This window comes from Ovis aries, chromosome 1, assembly GCF_016772045.2.
Source record: "Ovis aries strain OAR_USU_Benz2616 breed Rambouillet chromosome 1, ARS-UI_Ramb_v3.0, whole genome shotgun sequence".
NCBI lineage: Eukaryota > Metazoa > Chordata > Mammalia > Artiodactyla > Bovidae > Ovis > Ovis aries.
Genome location: NC_056054.1, coordinates 2899926 through 2919926, shown reverse-complemented (window position 1 = coordinate 2919926; position 20001 = coordinate 2899926). Strand labels below are relative to the sequence as shown.

At 49.7% G+C, this 20001-nt stretch overlaps 1 protein-coding gene across 3 annotated transcripts in view; it reads left to right on the top strand.

The window, feature by feature from the left end:
- Positions 1-1859: 1859 nt before the first annotated feature.
- Positions 1860-20001, top strand: part of ASB1 (ankyrin repeat and SOCS box containing 1) — a 116227-nt gene continuing 98085 nt past the window's right edge. For 2 of the 3 annotated variants that reach the window (XM_060398690.1, XM_027967064.2), the window contains exons 1-4: positions 1860-1952; positions 6002-6143; positions 7788-8090; positions 18599-18984. In XM_060398690.1, coding sequence (XP_060254673.1) covers positions 1913-1952; positions 6002-6143; positions 7788-8090; positions 18599-18984 — 871 coding nt within the window. In that variant the 5' untranslated portion in view covers positions 1860-1912. The remainder of the gene's footprint in view (positions 1953-6001; positions 6144-7787; positions 8091-18598; positions 18985-20001) is intronic. The other variant, XM_027967071.2, reaches the window with a different exon arrangement.

The following is a 20001-nucleotide window of genomic DNA, read 5'->3' as shown; positions in this document are numbered from 1 at the left end:
AGTTGGTAAAGAATCTGCCTGCAATGCCAACCTGTAACTCGTGCCCATTAAACAACTCCCCCTTCCCCCAGCCCCTGGTTCCACCATCCATTTTCTGTCTCCATGAACTGCCTCCTCTAGGAAACTCGTGAGTGGAATCAAGCAGCAGTCTTTGCCTTTGGTGACTGGCTTTTTTCATTCAGCATCGTGTCCTCAAGTTTTGTGCATGTCCTCCTATTTGTTAGGACTTCCTTCCCTTTTAAAGCTAGTAATAAGTCACCCTGTGACAGACCACACTGTTTACCCAACATCTCTGATGGACACTTGAACTGTTACCAGGTTTTCCTGACTTTCAAGCTCCCAGGTGTTCTGAGGTGCAGGCCAGGTGGCTCTGGGCATGCCCCTGGCTCCCTGGAGTGTAGCGTGTGGGCATCACGCCCAGCTCTCCTTCCGCTGGTGCTCTTGGGTGTTATCACGTCCAAACAGAGCTGGAGGCAGCCCCCTTCCCCCCAGCCAACACCCTTGCAGAACTGCAGCCCGGTGGTGCCACCCGTGCGTTTGAGCACCCCCCTGGGGACACCAGCCCCGCTGCTATGGCTCCCCTTACACCGACCTGGTCCTTTAATTACAAGGCAGGACAGGCCAGCGGGTCACAGCACAACTGTTGGGGGTCTCCAGTCTCACCTGTCCTCAGCCACCTGCCCTCCCCCCGACCCCCCCCCCCAACTCCCTTTCCCTCCACCCCTCCCACGCCCCACTTGCATCTGCTGGAGCCCTTCTCCCAGGGGAGTGTGGAAGGAGCCAAAGGAATCCCTGCTTACAAACCAAAACTTAGGTCTGACAATATTTCAATAAGCGAGTGTGCAAGAAAATGATCACCTTGTTCACTAATTTATTCAAGAAGCACTTTGTGTCAGGCACTGGGCTATACTTTGATAGATAGGATCCTTGACTTCAAGCAAGGACTTAGGCTTCCCGGGTGGCTAGTGGTAAAGAACCCTCCTGCTAATGCAGGAAAATCCCACGGATGGAGGAGCTTGGTAGGCTGCAGTCCATGGGGTCGCTCAGAGTCAGACACGACTGAGCGACTTCACTTTCACTTTTCACTTTCATGCATTGGAGAAGGAAATGGCAACCCACTCCAGGGTTCTTGCCTGGAGAATCCCAGGGACGGGGGAGCCTGGTGGGCTGCCGTCTATGGGGTCACACAGAGTCGGACAGGACTGAAGTGACTTAGCAGCCAATGCAGGAGACCTAGACACGTGGGTTCGATCCCTGGGTCGGGAAGATGCCCTGGAGGAGGGCCTGGCAACCCGTTCCAGTATTCTTGCCTTGAGAATCCCATGGACAGAGGAGCCTGGAGGGCTACAGTCCATGGGGTCGCAGAGTCCGACATGACTGAAGCAACCCCAGAGCACTGCCCCATCAGATTGGCTCCCCTGGGATTCGAACCCGGAGCTAAACCCTCCCTTGGTCCCTCCCACATTCTCCCGGCAGAAGGCTACGCCCTCCCAGTGGGGGCGGGGACGGGCCCGACTAACCTGAGTTCTTAGGATATGCAAATTAGACCCCGCCCCCAGGCGCCGTATTTTCCCAGACTCCTCCGCTCCTCCTGTGGACAAACACAGCCCAGGCGGTGCCCGACAGCCCGCCCCGCCCCCCGCCCCCCGCCCCAGAGCTTGTCCGCGGCAGCGCGCGCCCAGGCGCCGGCGCCCGCTGGGCCTCACGTCGCGAGCGTAGCGGGAGCGGGAGGCCCCAGAAGCCCTTGAGGGAGGCGCGCGCCCGCCGGAAGCCGCGTCCTCGCACGGCCACTGCCCGTGGCGCCGGAAGCGGTCGCGCGCGCTGTGGCTCCGGAAGTGGTTCCGGCCGGCGGGGTCTCTGAGGCGGGCCGCGCGGGGGGAGGCGGCTGCGGACGGGCTGGAGGCCGGAGCCCATGGCGGAGGGCGGCGGGCGGGCCGGGCCGGCGCCCGCAGGTAATGTGCGCGCGCGGCCGCCAGGCTGTGGGGGCGGCGGGGCCGAGGGGGCCGAGGCAGTCGCGCCCAAGCCGCGTCGGCTCGTGACCGGCAGGGCCTCACGGAGCCGCCGGGGTCGGTCAGCGCACCTCGCCGGGGCCCGGGTGCTCGGCTTCCCCTCCTGTGGAGCTTGCCTAGGGGGTTGGAGGTGACATCCCCCGCCCCCAGCCGTAAAGAGGACGTAGGTCATTCTCCAGTTCTGAGCGCACCCAGAGGTGTGAAAAGCCCCAGGGGTCAGCCCCTGGGAGGGCGGGTGCCCTTTTTTCTGTTGCCCCGACTCCAGCCCTAGCACGGGCAAGGGACCGCGATAACGCCACCCCAGCGAGCTGTCAGTGACACAGCAAGTCCGCTGCAGGGGGCCTGGCCCACCGGCGGGGAGGCAGCCCCGACAGAGTTTAGTTTAGCGGGCTAGAAAGGCGCACGCCCACTGCCCAGAATAGCCACGGGACTGGGGGGGTTCCCCACCTTGAAATCTTCCTGCTGTGCAGGTGTGAATCTGCAGGGGAGTGCATTTGCTCGCTGTCGGGAGCGGCTTTCTCTTAACCTGTGGGCTGGGGTGGGTGGGTGGCGGTTCCCCTCCTTGCCTGTTTGAGTTTGCCCTGGGTACCAAGTGCTTCTATATGCTGCGGGCGGTACAGGCACATCCAATGAGACACCCCTCCACAGAGTTCGTTAGTTAGTAATAAACTAAGAGTTTTTTTACTCTTACTCCTAAATGTGCCAGAATTTAAGGTATAACGTTGATTTGGAGACAGGTGCAAGTAGTGATTTTCATCCTTCCCTCCATTCATTATCCAGTAAACAGTTGTTTGAGGAACTGATACCCCAGTGAACAAAAACACACACAAAGCATCCCAGGCTTTGGTTGGTATCGGCTAGCCCCAGGTACAGCCAGACCTTAGGGTCCTGGACACCATTTCCTGTGAGCGTGAGGGAAGGACGCAGAGGTGTCCAGGAGGAGGAGGAGGGTTGCCTGCTGCTTCCCGGCGTGGAGGGTGGTCTGGTGGAAGGAAGGCAGACTGACTCTGCCCTACACATAGGCACTCTAATATCCAGGTGGTGCTGTTTCAGCGTTTACTGTGTTGTTGGCCTGGGAGTAGAGGGGTCAAGGTTGATGCCTAAGTGGTGTATTGTCGTTGGAGAAGCTGACCAGAACAATGCAGACATAAAGTTATCTTGAATCTGGAGCTGGGCAGGTGGTAGGTTGGAAGAGGCCAACAAAGGCAGGCTTGGAGGAGAGCTTAGCAAGTGTGTCAGTCTCCTTACAGCTTCCGAGTCTTATTCCTCCTTTGAACTTTTCCACTCTGTGGGTAACTCAGTGGAGAATAACTTCTGGAGGAGGATTGGCCTGGGGGCCCAAGGGCTTCTCGATGCCTTCTTACTGATCTGCTGGGGCCTGGTCGTGGCGGGTGCTTGAGTGACCCTCCCGGCTCTGCCCAGCGACCTGCGGCCTTTGTGTCTAACCTCTGGTAATGAACTGTCAAATCCTGGAGTGTACTATGGCCCAGCCTTGTATACAGTCGGTAGGCAGAACATCTGATTTGGATATGAAAAGCAGCTTTAGGGTTGGAGAGCCCACCTGTGGCAGGGTCACATGTGCTAGGCTGCCTGGCACTGTGGGGACTTGGTGAAGCAGTCTGGGTTCATGCTCTTTCCTTCTGCTTCCTGTCAATGTAGTTAAGTTTATGGAACTCTTAATTATCTGAAGACATTTAAGGCTCCATGGTGAGGTGAAGAGCTCAATCACAGTTGACCTTTGACAACCCAGAGGGTTACCAGGGCTCCGCCACAATCAGAAATCCTTTGACTTTACAACTGACCCTCCATATTTGAGGTTCTGCATCCAAGAAGTCAGCCAGCCATGGATTGTGTAGTGTAGTGTGTTTTTAGTGAAAATAATCTGTGTGTGAGTGGACCCATCAGACCATGTTATTCAAGGGTCAGCTGTAGGTATGTCATTGTACAAAATTTGTTGACTACAGTTGACTGTCGGGACAACTTGGGGGTCCTCTGCGTGTGAGGTTCCCGGACATCTAGGGATTCCACCAGGCACTGACCACAGCGCAGCATTGTGGTATTTACTGCTGAAGATGCCCACGTATAAGTGGACCCCTGCAGATCAAACCTGCGTTGTTGAAGAGTGACCAGTACTTGAGGTCTAGTCCATTCAGGATGTGATAGCAGAGTAGACTGGATGGCTTATAAACAACAGAAATTTATTTTTCACTGCTCTGGTGGCTGGTAAGTCCAGGACCAAGGCACTGGCATATTTCGTGTCCGGTGAGGGCTTCCTGGTTCGTAGATGCCCATCTTCTTGCTGTGTCCTCATGTGGCAGAAGGGCCATGGAACGCTCCAGGGTCTCTTTTATAAAGGTGCTAATCCCATTCATGACAGCTTTGCCCTCATGACCTAATTAACCACTAAGGTCCTACCCACCTCTTAATAATCACCTGGGTGTTAGGACTCCCAGCATATTATTTGGCAGAACATTTTGGGAGACACAAGCATTCCATTTATAGCAACTACTCTTCCCATTCCTCACTTAACTTTGATGCCCCTTTCTGACATATTATTTATGCTAAGCTCTTTTCTGGGCAATTGATTGTTTTATTTATCTTTTGATTCTAATGAGAGATAATTTCTACCATTCACTTTTTGCTTTAATGTGTTGGAGAAGGAAATGGCAACCCACTCCAATGTTCTTGCCTGGAGAATCCCAGGGACAGGGGAGCCTGGTGGACTGCCGTCTATTGGGTCACACAGAGTCAGACATGACTGAAGTGACCTAGCAACAGCAACAACAGTAGGGTAGATGTCTTCTCATACATACTGAATAAGCTGAAAGTGTTTCTTATTTTTATTTCCAAATAAACCTTTAGAATATTTTGGTCATATCTCATGTAAAGGCCCCAAAGAGATTTTTTAAATCCCTTAATTTATTTGGTATCACTTAAAATTTTCCTAGCATTGACTCTTATCCCAGTACACTGTGTGGTTTTCAGCATTCATTCTAGCCTTTATTGTTTCTCAGTTTTATAGTCTTCATTATATAGGTCTGGCTTTCTATTTATATCATTGTATTTTAAATTTTTTTCCTTTTTACTGAGGTGCAGTTTACATTCAGTAAAGTGCACTCATCTGAGGTACCAAAATGTGTGTCACTCATGGGGACTCCTATGTAGTGAGGCTGTTACCTAGATTAGCATGGCAGAGTCATTCGTGTTATATGGAGCAGTACTTTTTTGGTACTGAATTTTGCTAAATTCAAGCATCTTTTTGTAGTGTAGGAGAGGATTTTATGTTTTTTTCCCCCAGTACTGACATTTTTGGAATAAATTAGAGTAATTTTATGTTGACTTATTTTTTGGCCACACTGTGGGATCTTAGTTCCCTGAATAGGGGTGGAACCCAGGCCCCCTTCAGTGGAGGTTTGGAGTCTTAAGCACTGGACCACCAGGGAAGTCCTGTGGTGACTTTTTTTTGATTCATATTTCAGATTTTGCTTTGTTAATATATTATTTAGGATCTTCTCTGTTAAGTAGGTCTGGATTTTGATGCCTCACCCCGCCAAAGTTTTAAACGTTGTATTCGTGCCTGGTTTGATGTTGGGCACATGCTAGCTTTATTCAAGGAGATTTTCTACGTCTCTCTGGCTCTGGAAGTTTCTGGAGGCAGGGGAATGATGTGCTATTGTTGAAAGTTGGAGAGCACCCTCTCGGTGGGAAGGGCTGCCCTGGTGGCTCAGGCAGTAAAGAAACCGCCTGCAATGCTGAGACGAGGGTTCTATCCCTGGGTTGGAAAAATCCCCTGGAAAGGGAATGGCAACCCACTCCAGTACTCTTGCCTGGAGCATTCTATGGACAGAGGAGCCTGGCGGGCTACAGTCCATGGGGTCGTCAAGAGTGGGGCACGACTGCAGGACTGACCCTGTCCTGGGTGGGCGGCGCCCCCTGCTGGCTGTCCCGGCAGGGCCTCCTGGAGCTGACAGGCGCCCCTCTCTCCAGTGCAGGTCCTAATCTGAAGGAGTGGCTGAGGGAGCAGTTCTGTGACCACCCGCTGGAGCACTGCGAGGACACGAGGCTGCACGACGCCGCCTACGTGGGGGACCTGCAGACCCTGCGGAGCCTGCTGCAGGAAGAGAGCTACCGGAGGTGAGCGCTGCTGAGGCGCTGCCCGGAGTCGGGGAGCCCCTGGTGCTTTCCAGCTCCAGGGGGCGGGGAGAGCGGGGACTGAGGGAAGCACCGGCAGGCTTGTGGCCGGCAGCCAGAGAAACAGGGCCTGGAGACGTGAGTGCAGGCCCAGCTCTGTCAGTGACCGTCTGGTGCTGTCCGGGTGTCAGCTTCCCTGAGGTTACCCCTGATGCCAGCCTCGCTATCTCTTCAGCAGCGGCCCTGCGCCTTGGCGAGCCTCATCTGGCTTTTATCCTGAGTCGGGTACAGAAAGTCTCTCCTTGAAGTGTTGCATCAGGCCCCCGTGTGTCCAGCCTGCCTGGCGGGCCGCACCTGACAGCACCCTGACAGCTCTGCCCTGGCTGTTCAGGCCCCCAGGCGTCGGCCTGCGGGGCCCCGGGCTCAGCCTCTGGTCTGCTGTCTCCTCGCCCAGGGGGATCCGGGCGCCCACCTTCTGGCTCCTTTTGTTGATAGCGCCCTGCCTGTTGCCTTGCCACATCCCATGACCAGTGCAAGCCCTTCCTTGATCAGTAGCATCAGAGTCTTGCTATCACGTCTCCCTCCTGGAGACACCCGGGGGAGCACAGAGACTCTGCTGGCTGGCTGTGTGTTTGAGATTGGAATCTCAGATAGGTTTGAAACTCATCTGCAGCTGGAAACTCCAGGCTTTTTCTGTGTGTCTGTTTCCCCTTCGGGCTTAGGCTGGCAGTGCGTTGATGGGACAAATGTCTGCATATTGATCCTGAAATTTGTACCCCTTTTTTGTGGGTAGTTCCCCAGAGAAGGATTTCTAACAATACAGAAATAGGTTTCCTCCTTCCCTTCTAATGTCTTAGCATCATTTCATTAGAACAGATATTTATTAAAAATAGTTTCAAATATCCAGAAAGGGTCATCATACAGAGCAAATAGATGGATTGCACATGAATATTTAATATCAATGACTCAAGTCTGAAGAAAACATTTAATTTTTGTGGTACTGCAGATGTAACAATAGAATAAAGGAGAGTTAAGCTAGGTGTTAGACCAGCTAGTTTCATATTGCTTTTTCAAGTACTGTTATTGTTTCTTCTAATACTTGGGTTCCACGAATCTCCGGTGTTTTGACGGTATTTTTCTGTTGGGATGTATTTCTTTGGTGATGAGTGCTTGGAGCATTCCTTGGCCTCCTTGGCCAGTGGAAGCTAGTTCCCAGCTGAAGGAGGAGCGCTGGCCCGCCGCGTGTTTCTGGGTCACTGCTTCGGTGGTCTGGATCCTTGGGCTTTGTTCAGAGCCGGGAGCGTGAGGTGACGTGCGCCTCAGCTGGAGACGGGGTGGGTCCGTGAACTGCATGGCTGTGGCGTTCCTTGACGGGGCTCTCGGTCTGAGGGCCGCTTTCCGTGCAGGCTGAGCCTGGCCAGTGTCCCTCTGCTGTGGCGCTCTTAGCGCCGGTGCTGTCTAGCTGTGCCTCAGGTTTCCTGGTCCGTGGGCTGGGGCTCCTGTGGCGGGCGTGGGCCTGGCAGGGGGAGTGTGTGAAAGCGTCTCCTGCAGCAGAGTCCCTGGAGGCGTTCTTAACGCGAGGGCCGCCCCTGCTCCCGGCCGGCGTGTCCCGCGCCTCCCAGCCCGGCTGCCTGTGCTCTCTCTCAGCCGCATCAACGAGAAGTCCGTGTGGTGCTGCGGCTGGCTCCCCTGCACGCCCCTGCGCATCGCCGCCACCGCGGGCCACGGGAACTGCGTGGACTTCCTGATCCGCAAGGGGGCTGAGGTGGACCTGGTGGACGTGAAGGGGCAGACGGCCCTGTACGTGGCTGTGGTGAACGGGCACCTGGAGAGCGCCCAGATCCTCCTGGAGGCCGGCGCCGACCCCAACGGAAGCCGGCACCACCGCAGCACGCCCGTCTACCACGCCTCGCGCGTGGGCCGGGCGGACATCCTGAAGGCCCTCATCAGGTCAGTGCTTGGGCTGCGCCCCGCCGCCGCAGCGGCCTTCTCATTCCTTATTTTCTCCCCATCTCAAAGTAGGCTTGTGACAGGATTTGTCTGTTTTGTCTTTTTTAAGAGTTGCTTCTTGGCTTTATCAGTTCTCTTATTTTCTGACTGGTTAATTTCTATTTTTATCTATTTTTGTCCCTGTTTTCCTTGGTTTTCCTCTACTTTTTCTCTAACTTTTTGAGTTACATGCTTATTCATTGTTTTCTTGATTAACAATGTAAACTTTTAAGGTTATTAACTTACTTTTGCCTAGAGCTTTGTTTTTGCTAAACTTTTAAAATTCTAAGTTGCTTCAGTCGTATCTGACTCTGTGCGACCCCACAGACAGCAGCCCACCAGGCTCCGCCGTCCCTGGGATTCTCCAAGCAAGAATACTGGAGTGGGTTGCCATTTCCTTCTCCAGTGCGTGAAAGTGAAAAGTGAAAGTGAAGTCACTGAGTCGCGTCCAACTCTCAGTGACCCCATGGACTGCAGCCCACCAGGCTCCTCTGTCCATGGGATTTTCCAGGCAAGAGTACTGGAGTGGGGTGCCACTGAAGTTGACTTCCTCTTTGTTTTTATAGGTTTTGAGGCTCTTAACAGTTTAATAAAAACTTCTGTGAACTTTTAATTTTATTGTATTGTGCCCAGATAATACAGATCATATAATGTCCATGTTGAAGATTCTTTTTTTAAAAAATTATTTTTTAAAATCAGACTGCTTTTTTGTGGATCCTTGTAACAAAGTACAAATCACAGGTGTTGTAGTTTCATAGTACAAGATGGTAGCTTCAGTTAATGCTATTCAGAGTCCCTCTCTCTGTTTTTTACATTTTTAACCGTTGGATCTGCCCCAAATTCAGAGAAGTCTGTTAGTATCTAATTACTGTTATGATTTGTCAGTTTCCCCTTGTATTTCTCATAATTTTGCTTTCTGTATTTTGATGCTAATTGGGCTCATAGAAATTCTTGCCTGGGGATTGTTCCCTTTATGAAAGCAAGAGGAGACCATCGGTTTCATTGAGGGTTCATTTTCGCAGCATTCTGTCACTTTTAGTTTGAATCTTAGTGGGTTTAAGTAACTCTTTGTGTGCTCAGTTACTGTTTGACCGTCTGGGATTCTTTGTTTCTGAATACAATTAACGTTATCGCTGTAGCTGATTTTAGGTTTATTTCTGTTAACTTTCTGTCTTAACTATACCTTTATTTTATGTCTGTGTTCCATGATTTGTGTTTTCTTTGCTTTCCCTTTCTGTTGTTTTAGATGGTTTATGGTCTTACTTTAATTGCACTAATGATTGTCATTTAATCAGTTTGAACAAGATTGCATCTTCAGTCCTGTGCCCCAGTGAGTTCTTTCCACCAGCAATGCTTTCTCTCCCTTCCCTTGCTCTGGAGGCAGTTTCTTCTGTGGTTGGACCGAGTGGAGTTTATTCAGCTGGCTGTCTGTGTCAGGAGGGACTGTGGAGGAGGACTACAGCATTGTTACAGGCACAGTGGGTGGTTCTGAGGACATCTCACCCAGTGCAGAGTGTGGTTTTTAAATTAGGTATTGAAAATATATTCTATTAAATCAGAAGGTTTTACGTATCACATGGCTCTGGAGTTGGCTTTTGGAGAGATAAACGCGGGTGATATGGTTGTTATGTTAGAGGGATAAAGGAATGCAGTGCTTCCCCCGCCCCCCCCCCCTTTTTTTTTAAGGATTTTTAGCCCAGGAATCTAAGCCGCTTCAGTCCCATGTCTTTGCATCTTGGAGAATGTCAGTCATTAATTTGGAAATGGATCCAGTAGGGTCAATCCAGGGCTTCCCTGGTAGCTCAGCTGGTGAAAAATCCACCTGTAGTTCAGGAGACCCCAGTTTGATTCCTGGGTTGGAAAGATCTGCTGGAGAAGGGATAGGCTACCCACCCCAGGATTCTTGGGCTTCCCTTGTGGCTCAGCTGGTAGAGAATCCGCCCGCTATGCTGGAGACCTGGGTTTGATCCCTCATTTGGGAAGATCCCCTGGAGAAGGGAATGGCTACCCGCTCCAGGATTCTGGCCTGGAGAATTCCGTGGACTGTATAGTCCATGGGGTCGCAAAGAGTTGGACACGACTGAGTGACTTTCACTTTCAGTGATAAAGAACCCGCCTGCCAATGCAGGAGATGTGAGTTTGACCCCTGGGTCAGGTAGATCTCCTGGAGGAGGAAATGGCAGCCCACTCCAGTATTCGTGCCTGGGAAATCCCATGGGCAGAGGAGCCTGGCGGGCTACATGCAGTCCGCAGAGAGACACAGCTGATGACTGAGCACAGGCATAGGATAGTCCGTGAAATTTCGTCCCGCTTCCAGACATGCCGTTGGGCACGTGAATCAGTTCATGATGCACTGGTGCTTTGAACTAGCCACAGGCTTGACTCTGAGGTACATGCCCAGATGCCCTTCTTGATAAAGCGTTACTCAGACATTCTGCTGGAGCACAGGATGTCACTTGTATGGTGAGGTACCAAGAGCATATACGACTCTATTGTAAAGTTTCCTGTGTTCTAAGTGACCCGATAATTGACTTCTGAAGAATGGGGTTAAGTTACTGAACAAGTAACACAACCTACATATAATCCAAACTCAACCCCTGCCTTCGCTGTGTCATGTCCCTCACGGGCAGGGCGCTCTCTCTCACTGTTGTGGTCTGACGTCCCTCTGCAAGTAGCTCCCGCTTCTCGTTTCCCTTGGTATTTTGTTTTACAAAGGTCAGGAGTGGTATTTCTGTGTGTGCAAAAGTTATGTTGATTTATGCAGTTGTCCCATGGTTCCTGGCCAGCAATATTAAAAGCAGTACGGGAATTTTGGAAAATACTCAGGATTAAAATTAACTGGATTGCAGCCAGTACGTTTTTATGAGCGCATGAAGGCTGTCTTTCCCACAGCTCAGCTAATACCAGATTGTCGTGTTGCCCAAAATGACAAACATTCTGGAAAACATCTTCCTAAGAATAAGGAGGAAGAAGATTTCAGTGCTTGAAATCGGGTCTCTTAATTGGTCGTATGAAGTGAAATGGCAGTTTCTGCCTGGTTTGGTTTGTGGGTCAGAAGGTTTCTCTGGTCGCTCCTAGGACAGCTTGTGGGACAGGTGCCACGTGCATCTGTTGTGGCTGACGGTGCTCCGCGGCTGACGGTGCTCCACGGCGTCAGAGGGGAAGCCCGGTGTCCTGTGAGCCCGTGGGTCTGTGTGCCGCTGTTGTCTTCCTCAGCTCCGTGCTGCTGTGACGCCGCGGTATCTGTTCTGGGGAAGAGACGGATGATGAGACAGGATTGCTGGCTGTGAGTGTTGGCCCGAGTGTTTACCAAGCCCTGACATTGCTGCTCTTCTCTCCACCCTGGGCCCCTGCACAGTGGACCCCGTCATCATGCCTCTTGCCCTCATATGAGACAGACTGTGCCGACAGCGTCCGTGAGGGGTCTGGGGTCTGGGAGGGCGGTGGGGGCTCCGTGCGCGGTGCCGCCTCCAGTGGTAGCTCCGGGGCAGGGCACACTCTCAGAAGCCAGGCTCTGTTCTGCTCCGTGCATCCGGTCAAGCTGCGCGTGGTTTCATTGGTCCCAGTACTGCTGACCTTCCCTTTCATCCGTTGACCAGGGCGGTGTCTGCCAGCTTTCTCTGTTGTGAAGCTCCTCTTTTTCCCTCTGTGATTAATAAATACTTTCGTGGATAGGTACTTTGCAACCATGTATATATCTTATTCCTCATCAAATTTTTAATCCATTTATGTTCGACTCATGGTTTCCTGTGGAGTTAGAGTTATTCTGGGCTCATATGTACTTTGCCTGATTCAGCCCTGGGTTGTCGTTTCTCCAAGGAGAATGATGTTGGAAAGCCAAGATCTGGACACTGGGAGTGCTTCTTGCTGGTCGGGTGTTGCTGTCTGCAGGCCCTCTTACTGCACACGTTTCCGTCTACATTCCTGTGTCTATTATACACCGACGGCTAAAGAGTGCAGCCTGAGGCCTTAGTCCAGTTCAGCACCTAAACAGCTGTGAAGGTTAGTTCAGGGCTGGGGAGAGTGCTCCCACCTCTGGGGCTGCTCTGAGCTGCTCTGTGTCATCCTGCTCTTCTCCTTTTCCAAATTTATGATGTCGACGTTGAGAGACCTGGTTCCCCTTACTCTTTTTTCTTTTCTCCTCTGGCCACACATCGTCTCATCCCCAACCAGGGATCGAACCTGCACCCCTGCAGTGGAAGCAGTCTCAACCCCTGGGCTGCCCTGGAAGCCCCTCCCCTTACCTCTGATGTGCTTGCTTCTTATTCCTCAGAGTAACCAGCTTCCTGTGTTCCTGCCCCTCCCACGTGGGGCTCCTCACCACCCTCACCAGGCAGCATCCTTAACGGGCACCGTCTTGACTAGGCCTGGACTCGGGCACTCTGAGCCAGGCCACCCTCCCTGCTGTAGTCAGTGGCCTCTGCTTAGAATAAAATGACCAGTAGGTAGTTTGCACTTGGTCTGGGAGAACTTTACATACCTGACAGAAAGCCATGTATTTGGGTGTCTCTGAGCGCAGTGACAAGGGCAGGTGCCTCGAGGGGATCCTGAAGGCTCTGTTGGAGAATGAGGCTTCCAGGTCAGGTGGCTCCTGTGTCTGCCTGTGTTCTGTTCATCCTCACATCCAGGCTGCCTCTGAGAGTCGGGAGAGGAGTTCCTGGACAGCTGTAAAGGTTAGTTCAGGGCTGGGGAGAGTGCTCCCGCCTCTGGGGCTGCTCGAAGCTGCAGGCCTTGCAGGCGACTCTGGTGCTCAGAGCAGTCTGGCTGCTCTTGATGCTCCATGGACCTGAAGGAAGAGCCAGCTTGGTGGGCAGGACAGGCAGGCACCAGCTGGACCCACAGGTGGGTTACGGTGTGTCCTTTTGCTTCAGTTTTCAGGGATTGCTGTTCAGTTTTTTGCATTGTGTATTTATATGGTTCCAAAGTCAAATCTGTAAAAGAGTGCATTAAAAGAAGTCTAGCTTCTGCCCTCACCTGGTTCATCCCTGCCCTGTAGAGAACCACTGAAGAAGTTTTGTGGTTTATCCGTGCGTCACTGAACCCTAAGCAGACACGCCTGTGTGTCTGGGTGTGAGTCGTATGCATGTTCTCTGTGAAGCCTTCTTCCCAGGGTGGACAGCAGCATACTGCCTGCTCCTCGTCCTGCGTTCCGCACTCGTCACTGGCCTGGAGACTGCCAGAGCAGCACCTGCCCTGCCCCTTGTCCCTCGTCAGATGGGCCACCTTGGGTTGGCCACCGATCACTCAGTCCCTCCTGATGAACTTGTGGGTTGTCACCTGCCTCTAGCTGCTGTGGGTGCTGTTTTAATGGACTGCCTCGCGTATACGGCTTTTCGGAGTTTCGCAGGTTTTACAGATTGCCCTCTGCAGAGATTGCTCCGTTTGGTATGACCCCAGAAATGGACAAGACTCCATTTTTCTTTAAAGCCTGGTCAGGAAGCTTTTGCATTTTCCGCAGTCCAATAGGTAAGAAGTGATATCTCTCAGTAGTTTTAACGTGCGTTTCTGTTACGAGCAAGGCTAACCGTCCTTTCCTCTGTCTCTGGCTCGTGTACCTGTTGATCTCCTTTCAGAAGGTCTTTATAGAGTAAGGATGTTAACCGTTCGTTACCTTTTCTCCAATTTTTCCCTTATTGCTGCTGTTTTTTTGGCATGAAAAAGGTTTTCTTTAATTTTCATGTTAAAAAACTTTGTTTTTATATCTTGTCCTGTTTGATCTTCCAAATGAACTTTATAATTGACTTATTTAGCTTCAGGATGTTATTTTTATGTATTTATATTTATAATCAACTTATTTAGGTCTAGGAAGAGTATTTTCATTTATATTAATAAACTCAGTGATCTCTTAATGATGTTGGGTGTTCTTATCCAAGACTGTGGTATGTCTTGCTTGTGTCTGCTTTTGTGACTTTCAAAAAAATTTTTTTTTCTAATTATAAAATACAGTTTTCCTCATGTAAACTTTGGACGTTTACTGTTAGGTTTATGCTTAGCTATCTCACTTTAAAGTTTATTTTGCTGTTAGAAATGAAATACTTGTCACTGTATCTTGTAACTTGGTTTTGTTTGTATATGTAAAGGCTATTGGTATAAAACCTGCTACTTCATTGCTTGGTAGTTGTGCTTTCATCAATTATTCAGGGCTTTCCAGACATAGTCATGTCCTCTGTAAATAGGGAAAATTACCTCTTCCTCTCCAGTTCTAATCAGCTAATTGCTTTCTGTTTAGTTGCACTAATACTTTAAAAGATAAACACGCCTTTAGAAATAGTGGGCCAGAACGTGGGACGTTGTGTCTTGTTCCTGGCCAGGCTGCTGCTCATGTTTGTCCATTAGGTGAGATGCTGACTTCTAGGATGAGGAAATATTTTTCATCATGTTAAGGAAGTATTCTTCATATTCTGTTTTATCAAGTGTTTTTAAACATGTCTAAGTGTTGAATTTTGTCATATGCTTCTTTTGCGTTTGAGAGACAATTATGGCTTTTTCCCCTACAGTTCAGTTCAGTTGCTCAGTCGTGTCCAACCTTTGAGACCCCGTGGACTGCGGCACGCCAGGCCTCCCTGTCCATCACCAACTCCCAGAGTCCACCCAGACCCATGTCCGTTGAGTCGATGATGCCATCCAACCATCTCCTCTGTCATCCCCTTCTCCTCCTGCCTTCAGTCTTTCCCAGCATTAGGGTCTTTTCAAATGAGTCAGTTGTTCATATCAGGGGGGCAAAGTATTGGAGTTTCAGCTTCAGCATCAGTCCTTCCAGTGAATATTCAGGACTGATCTCCTTTAGGATGGGCTGGTTGGATCTCCTTGCAGTCCAAGGGACTCTCAAGAGTCTTTTCCAACATCACAGTTCAAAAGCATCAATTCTTCAGCGCTCAGCTTTCTTTATAGTTCAACTCTGATGTCCATACACGACTACTGGAAAAACCATAGCCTTGACAACAGACCTCTTTGTTGGCAAAATAATGTCTCTGCTTTTTAATATGCAGTCTAGGTTGGTCATAACTTTTCTGCCAAGGAGTAACATCTTTTAATTTCTTGGCTGCAGTCACTACCCGCAGTGATTTTTGGAGCCCCAAAAAACAAAGTCTGCCACTGTTTCCACTGTTTCCCCATCTATTTGCCATGAAGTGATGGGACTGGATGCCATGATCTTCGTTTTCTGAATGTTGAGCTTTAAGCCAACTTTTTCACTCTCCTTTTTCACTTTCATCAAGAGGCTCTTTAGTTCTTCTTCTCTTTCTGCCATAAGGGTGGTGTCATATGCATAGCTGATACCTGTTATTGATATTTCTCCCAGCAATCTTGATTCCTGCTTGTGCTTCTTCCAGCCCAGCGTTTCTCATGATGTACTCTGCATATAAGTTAAATAAGCAGGGTGACAGTATACAGCCTTGGCGTACTCTTTTCCTATTTGGAACCAGTCTGTTGTTCCATGTCCAGTTCTAACTGTTGCTTCCTGGCCTGCATATAGGTTTCTTAAGAAGCAGGCCAGGTGGTCTGGTATTCCTATCTCTTGAGGAATTTTCCATAGTTTGTTGTGATCTACACAGTCAAAATCACTGCAGGTGGTGACTGGAGCCATGAAATTAAAAGACGCTTACTCCTTGGAAAGTAAGTACTCCTTGGAAAGTTATGACCAACTTAGACTGTATATTAAAAAGGAGAGACATTACTTTGCCAACAAAGGTTCATCTAGTCAACAAAGGCTATGGTTTTTCCAGTAGTCATGTATGGATGTGAGAGGTGGACAATAAAGAAAGCTGAGCGCTGAAGATGGTTGATGGTTTTAAACTGTGGTGTTGGAGAAGACTCTGGAGAGTCCCTTGGACTGCAAGGAGATCCAACCAGTTCATCTTAAAGATCAGTCCTGGGTGTTCCATTAGAGGGACTGATGTTGAAGCTGAAACCCCAATACTTTGGCCACCTGATGCGAAGAGCTGACTCATTTGAAAAGACCCTGATGCTGGGAAAGATTGAAGACAGAAGGAGAAGTGGACGACAGAGGATGAGATGGTTGGATGGTATCATCGACTCAACGGACATGGGTCTGGGTGGACTCTGGGAGTTGGTGATGGACAGGGAGGCCTGATGTGCTGCAGTCCATGGGGTCGCAAAGAGTCAGACATGACTAAGTGACTGAACTGAACTGAACTGAACACAGTCAAAGGCTTTGGCATAGTCAATAAGGCAGAAACACATGTTTTTCTGGAACTCTCGTGCTTTTTCAATGATCCACATGATGTTGGCAATTTGAACTCTGGTTCCTCTGCCTTTTGTAAATCCAGCTTGAACATCTGGAAGTTCACAGTTTGTGTATTGCTGAAGCCTGGCTTGGAGAATTTTGAGCACCATTTTACTAGTGTGTGGGATGAGTGCAATTGTGCAATAGTTTGAGCATTCTTCGGCATTGCCTTTCTTTGGGATTGGAATGAAAACTGACCTTTTCCAGTCCTGTGGCCACTGCTGAGTTTTCCAAATTTGCTGGCATATTGAGTGCAGCACTCTCACAGCATCATCTTCCAGGATTTGAAATAGCTCAACTGGAATTCCATCACCTCCACTAGCTTTGTTCATAGTGATGCTTCCTAAGGCCCACTTGACTTCACATTCCAAGATGTCTGGCTCTAGGTGAGTGATCACACCATCGTGATTATCTGGGTTGTGATGATCTTTTTGGTATAGTTCTGTGTATTCTTTCCACCTCTTAGTTTCTTCTTCTGTTTGGTCCGTACCATTTCTGTCCTTTATTGAGCCCATCTTTGCATGAAATGTTCCCTTGGTATCTCTAATTTTCTTGATGAGATCTCTAGTCTTTCCCATTCTGTTGTGTTCCTCTATTTGCACTGATCGCTGAGGAAGGCTTTCTTAATTCTCCTTGCTATTCTTTGGAACTCTGCATTCACATGGGTATATCTTTCCCTTTCTTCTTTGCTTTTCACTTCTCTTCTTTTCACAGGTATTTGTAAGGCCTCCTCAGATGGCCATTTTGCTTTTTTGCATTTCTTTTTCTTGCTCCCTGTCTCCTGTACAATGTCACAAACCTCCGCCCATAGTTCATCAGGCACTCTGTCAGATCTAGTCCCTTAAATCTATTTGTCACTTCCACTGTATAATTGCAAGGGATTTGATTTAGGTCATACCTGAATGGTCTAGTGGTTTTCCCTACTTTCTTCAATTTCAGTCTGAATTTGGCAATAAGGAGTTCATGATCTGAGCCACAGTCAGCTCCCGGTCTTGTTTTTGCTGACTGAATAGAGCTTCTCCATCTTTGGCCACAGAGAATATAACCAATCTGATTTTGGTATTGACCATCTGGTGATGTCCATGTGTAGAGTCTTCTCTTGTGTTGTTGGAAGAGGGTGTTTGCTATGACCAGTGCGTTCTTGGCAAAACTCTTAGCCTTTGCCCTGCTTCATTTTGTACTCCCAAGACCAGATTTGCCTGTTATTCCACGTGTTTCTTGACTTCCTGCTTTTGCTCCAGTTCCCTATAACAAAAAGGACATCTTTTTTGGCTGTTAGTTCTAGAAGATCTTATAGGTCTTCATAGAACCATTCAACTTCAGCTTCTTCAGCATTACTGGTTGGGGCATAGACTTGGATTACTGTGATATTGAATGGTTTGCCTTGGAGACGAACAGAGGTCATTCTGTCATATTTGAGACTGCATCCAGTACTGCATATTCTGACTGTTTTGTTGACTGTGATGGCTACTCCATTTTTTCTGAGTGATTCTTGCCCACAGCAGTAGATATATAATGGTCATCTGAGTTAAATTCACGCACTCAAGTTCATTTTAGTTTGCTGATTCCTAAAATGTTGACGTTCATCCTTGCCATCTCCTGTTTAACCACTTCCAGTTTGCCTTGACTCATGGGCCTAACATTCCAGGTTCCTGTGCAGTATTGCTCTTTACAGCATCGGACCTTGCTTCATCACCAGTCACATCCGCAGCGTTTCCCCTTAGTTCTGTGAATATGATGGATTATGTTAATAGAGTTTCTGATATAGGAACCACCCCTGGAATAACCCCCATGAGGTCATCGTGTGTTGCTGTCTTAATGTGTTTGGAGTCCCTTTGCTGACGTTTAATTGGAGGTTGTAAGTTGATGCTCCTAAGTGCAGGTCACTGGTAAGTTTTCTTTATGGTATGACCTTTGTTTGGTTTGGGGTTTATTCTGTTGTTCATTGCATAAGATGAATTTGGGAATTGTCCTTCTTTATCTTTGTTTGAAATAGTTAAAATAGCCGTGGGATTGTTGGGTCTTCACAGGTTAGAAAGAATTCCCTTAGGAGTTTTCTTGTGTGAGAGGATCCTAAGGTTCTGAGCTACCGTGGTGCCTGCTGGGAGTCATGGGCCCACTGTGAGCAGGGGATGCTCCGGTGCTGGGGCGTCGGGCCGTCCCTGCAGGTGCGGTCAGGGTCTGCCGACCATGCTGGCCTGACTCTCCGTGTGTCTCTCTGCAGGTATGGGGCGGACGTCGATGTCAACCACCACCTGACTCCTGACGCCCAGCCCCCTTTCTCACGGCGGCTCACCTCCTTGGTGGTCTGCCCGCTGTACATCAGCGCTGCCTACCACAACCTGCAGTGCTTCAAGCTGCTGCTGCAGGCGGGGGCGAACCCGGACTTCAACTGCAACGGCCCCGTCAACACGCAGGGCTTTTACAGGGGCTCGCCCGGCTGCGTCATGGACGCCGTCCTGCGTCATGGCTGCGAGGCGGCCTTTGTCAGCCTGCTGGTGGAGTTTGGAGCCAACCTGAACCTGGTCAAGTGGGAGTCCTTGGGCCCAGAGTCGAGAGGCAGGAGGAAGGTGGACCCCGAGGCGCTGCAGGTCTTTAAAGAAGCCAGAAGTAAGTGGCCTTAATTCAGCTCTGCCTGGCTGTCTCTTTAAACCGGTTGAATGAACCAAGTTGCAGAATGAAAAAAAAACCTAATTAGCACCTGGTCAGAACCTTCAGTTAGGATTAGGAATTTTTTAGAATGGTCTTCCGGATTAGTTTCTTTTTAAATTCCTGGACACCAGGGGTTAATAGCAAGGAATCTATAAAAATACACGTTCTCAGAGTTCCTGGGATTATGTTCTCTTTACTCCTTCGCTCTACTTTGTGATCTGAAATTCTTTCACTCTTGCGTTTATGGCTTTTAAGTGTTTGCTTTACAATAGATTTCAAGTTCTTCCTTCTCTGGGGCGCCTGACTCTCCCTTCTTCAATTCCACTCAAATACCATCATTCTGGATTGTGAACTAAGCCTGATTTTTGCTAGAATTAAGTCTGAGGTTTGCTTATTTATGAAGAAGGGCTCTGTCCCTGTTGATGGACAGGGAGTCTGGGGTTCATCCGTGGTGTGGTCTCATTATCATTCTCCGGGACTCAGGAGTTGACCCTCTTTCCTGCCTGGGTCTTGAGCGCCTCTGAGTGACCACCCTTCCCCAGTCCCTTACCTCTTGAGAATGCCTGTGTGTTGTGTTCTTGTTACTGGCTTTCCCTAAAGCGGTCATTGAAACCCGCTCCTGTTGAGAGTTGGTGCTGGTCAGCTGGAGCCACACGGACAGTTGGGCTGCCTGTGTTCATGCCTGTTGCACAAGGCAGAGACAGTGAGGCTTTTCTTCACCCAGAGTAAAATGATCAGCCTACCCTCCTCTATTGCTTGGTCTGTCCCCCTCAAACCGCTCTGGAGCTTCTGGGGTAGACCAAGAGCAGAGGCTGACAGAGGGCGAGGATCAGGGCTCGTAGTGGTCAGCTCTCGTTTCTCTGCCTAGGGAACTCAGCAGAGGTGAGCAGATGCTTGGATAGTGAAGATTGTGCTCCTTGTGCTGATGAAGGAGCAGGTAACAGGCCTTTGTCACCAGAGCCGGCTCGCCTCTGA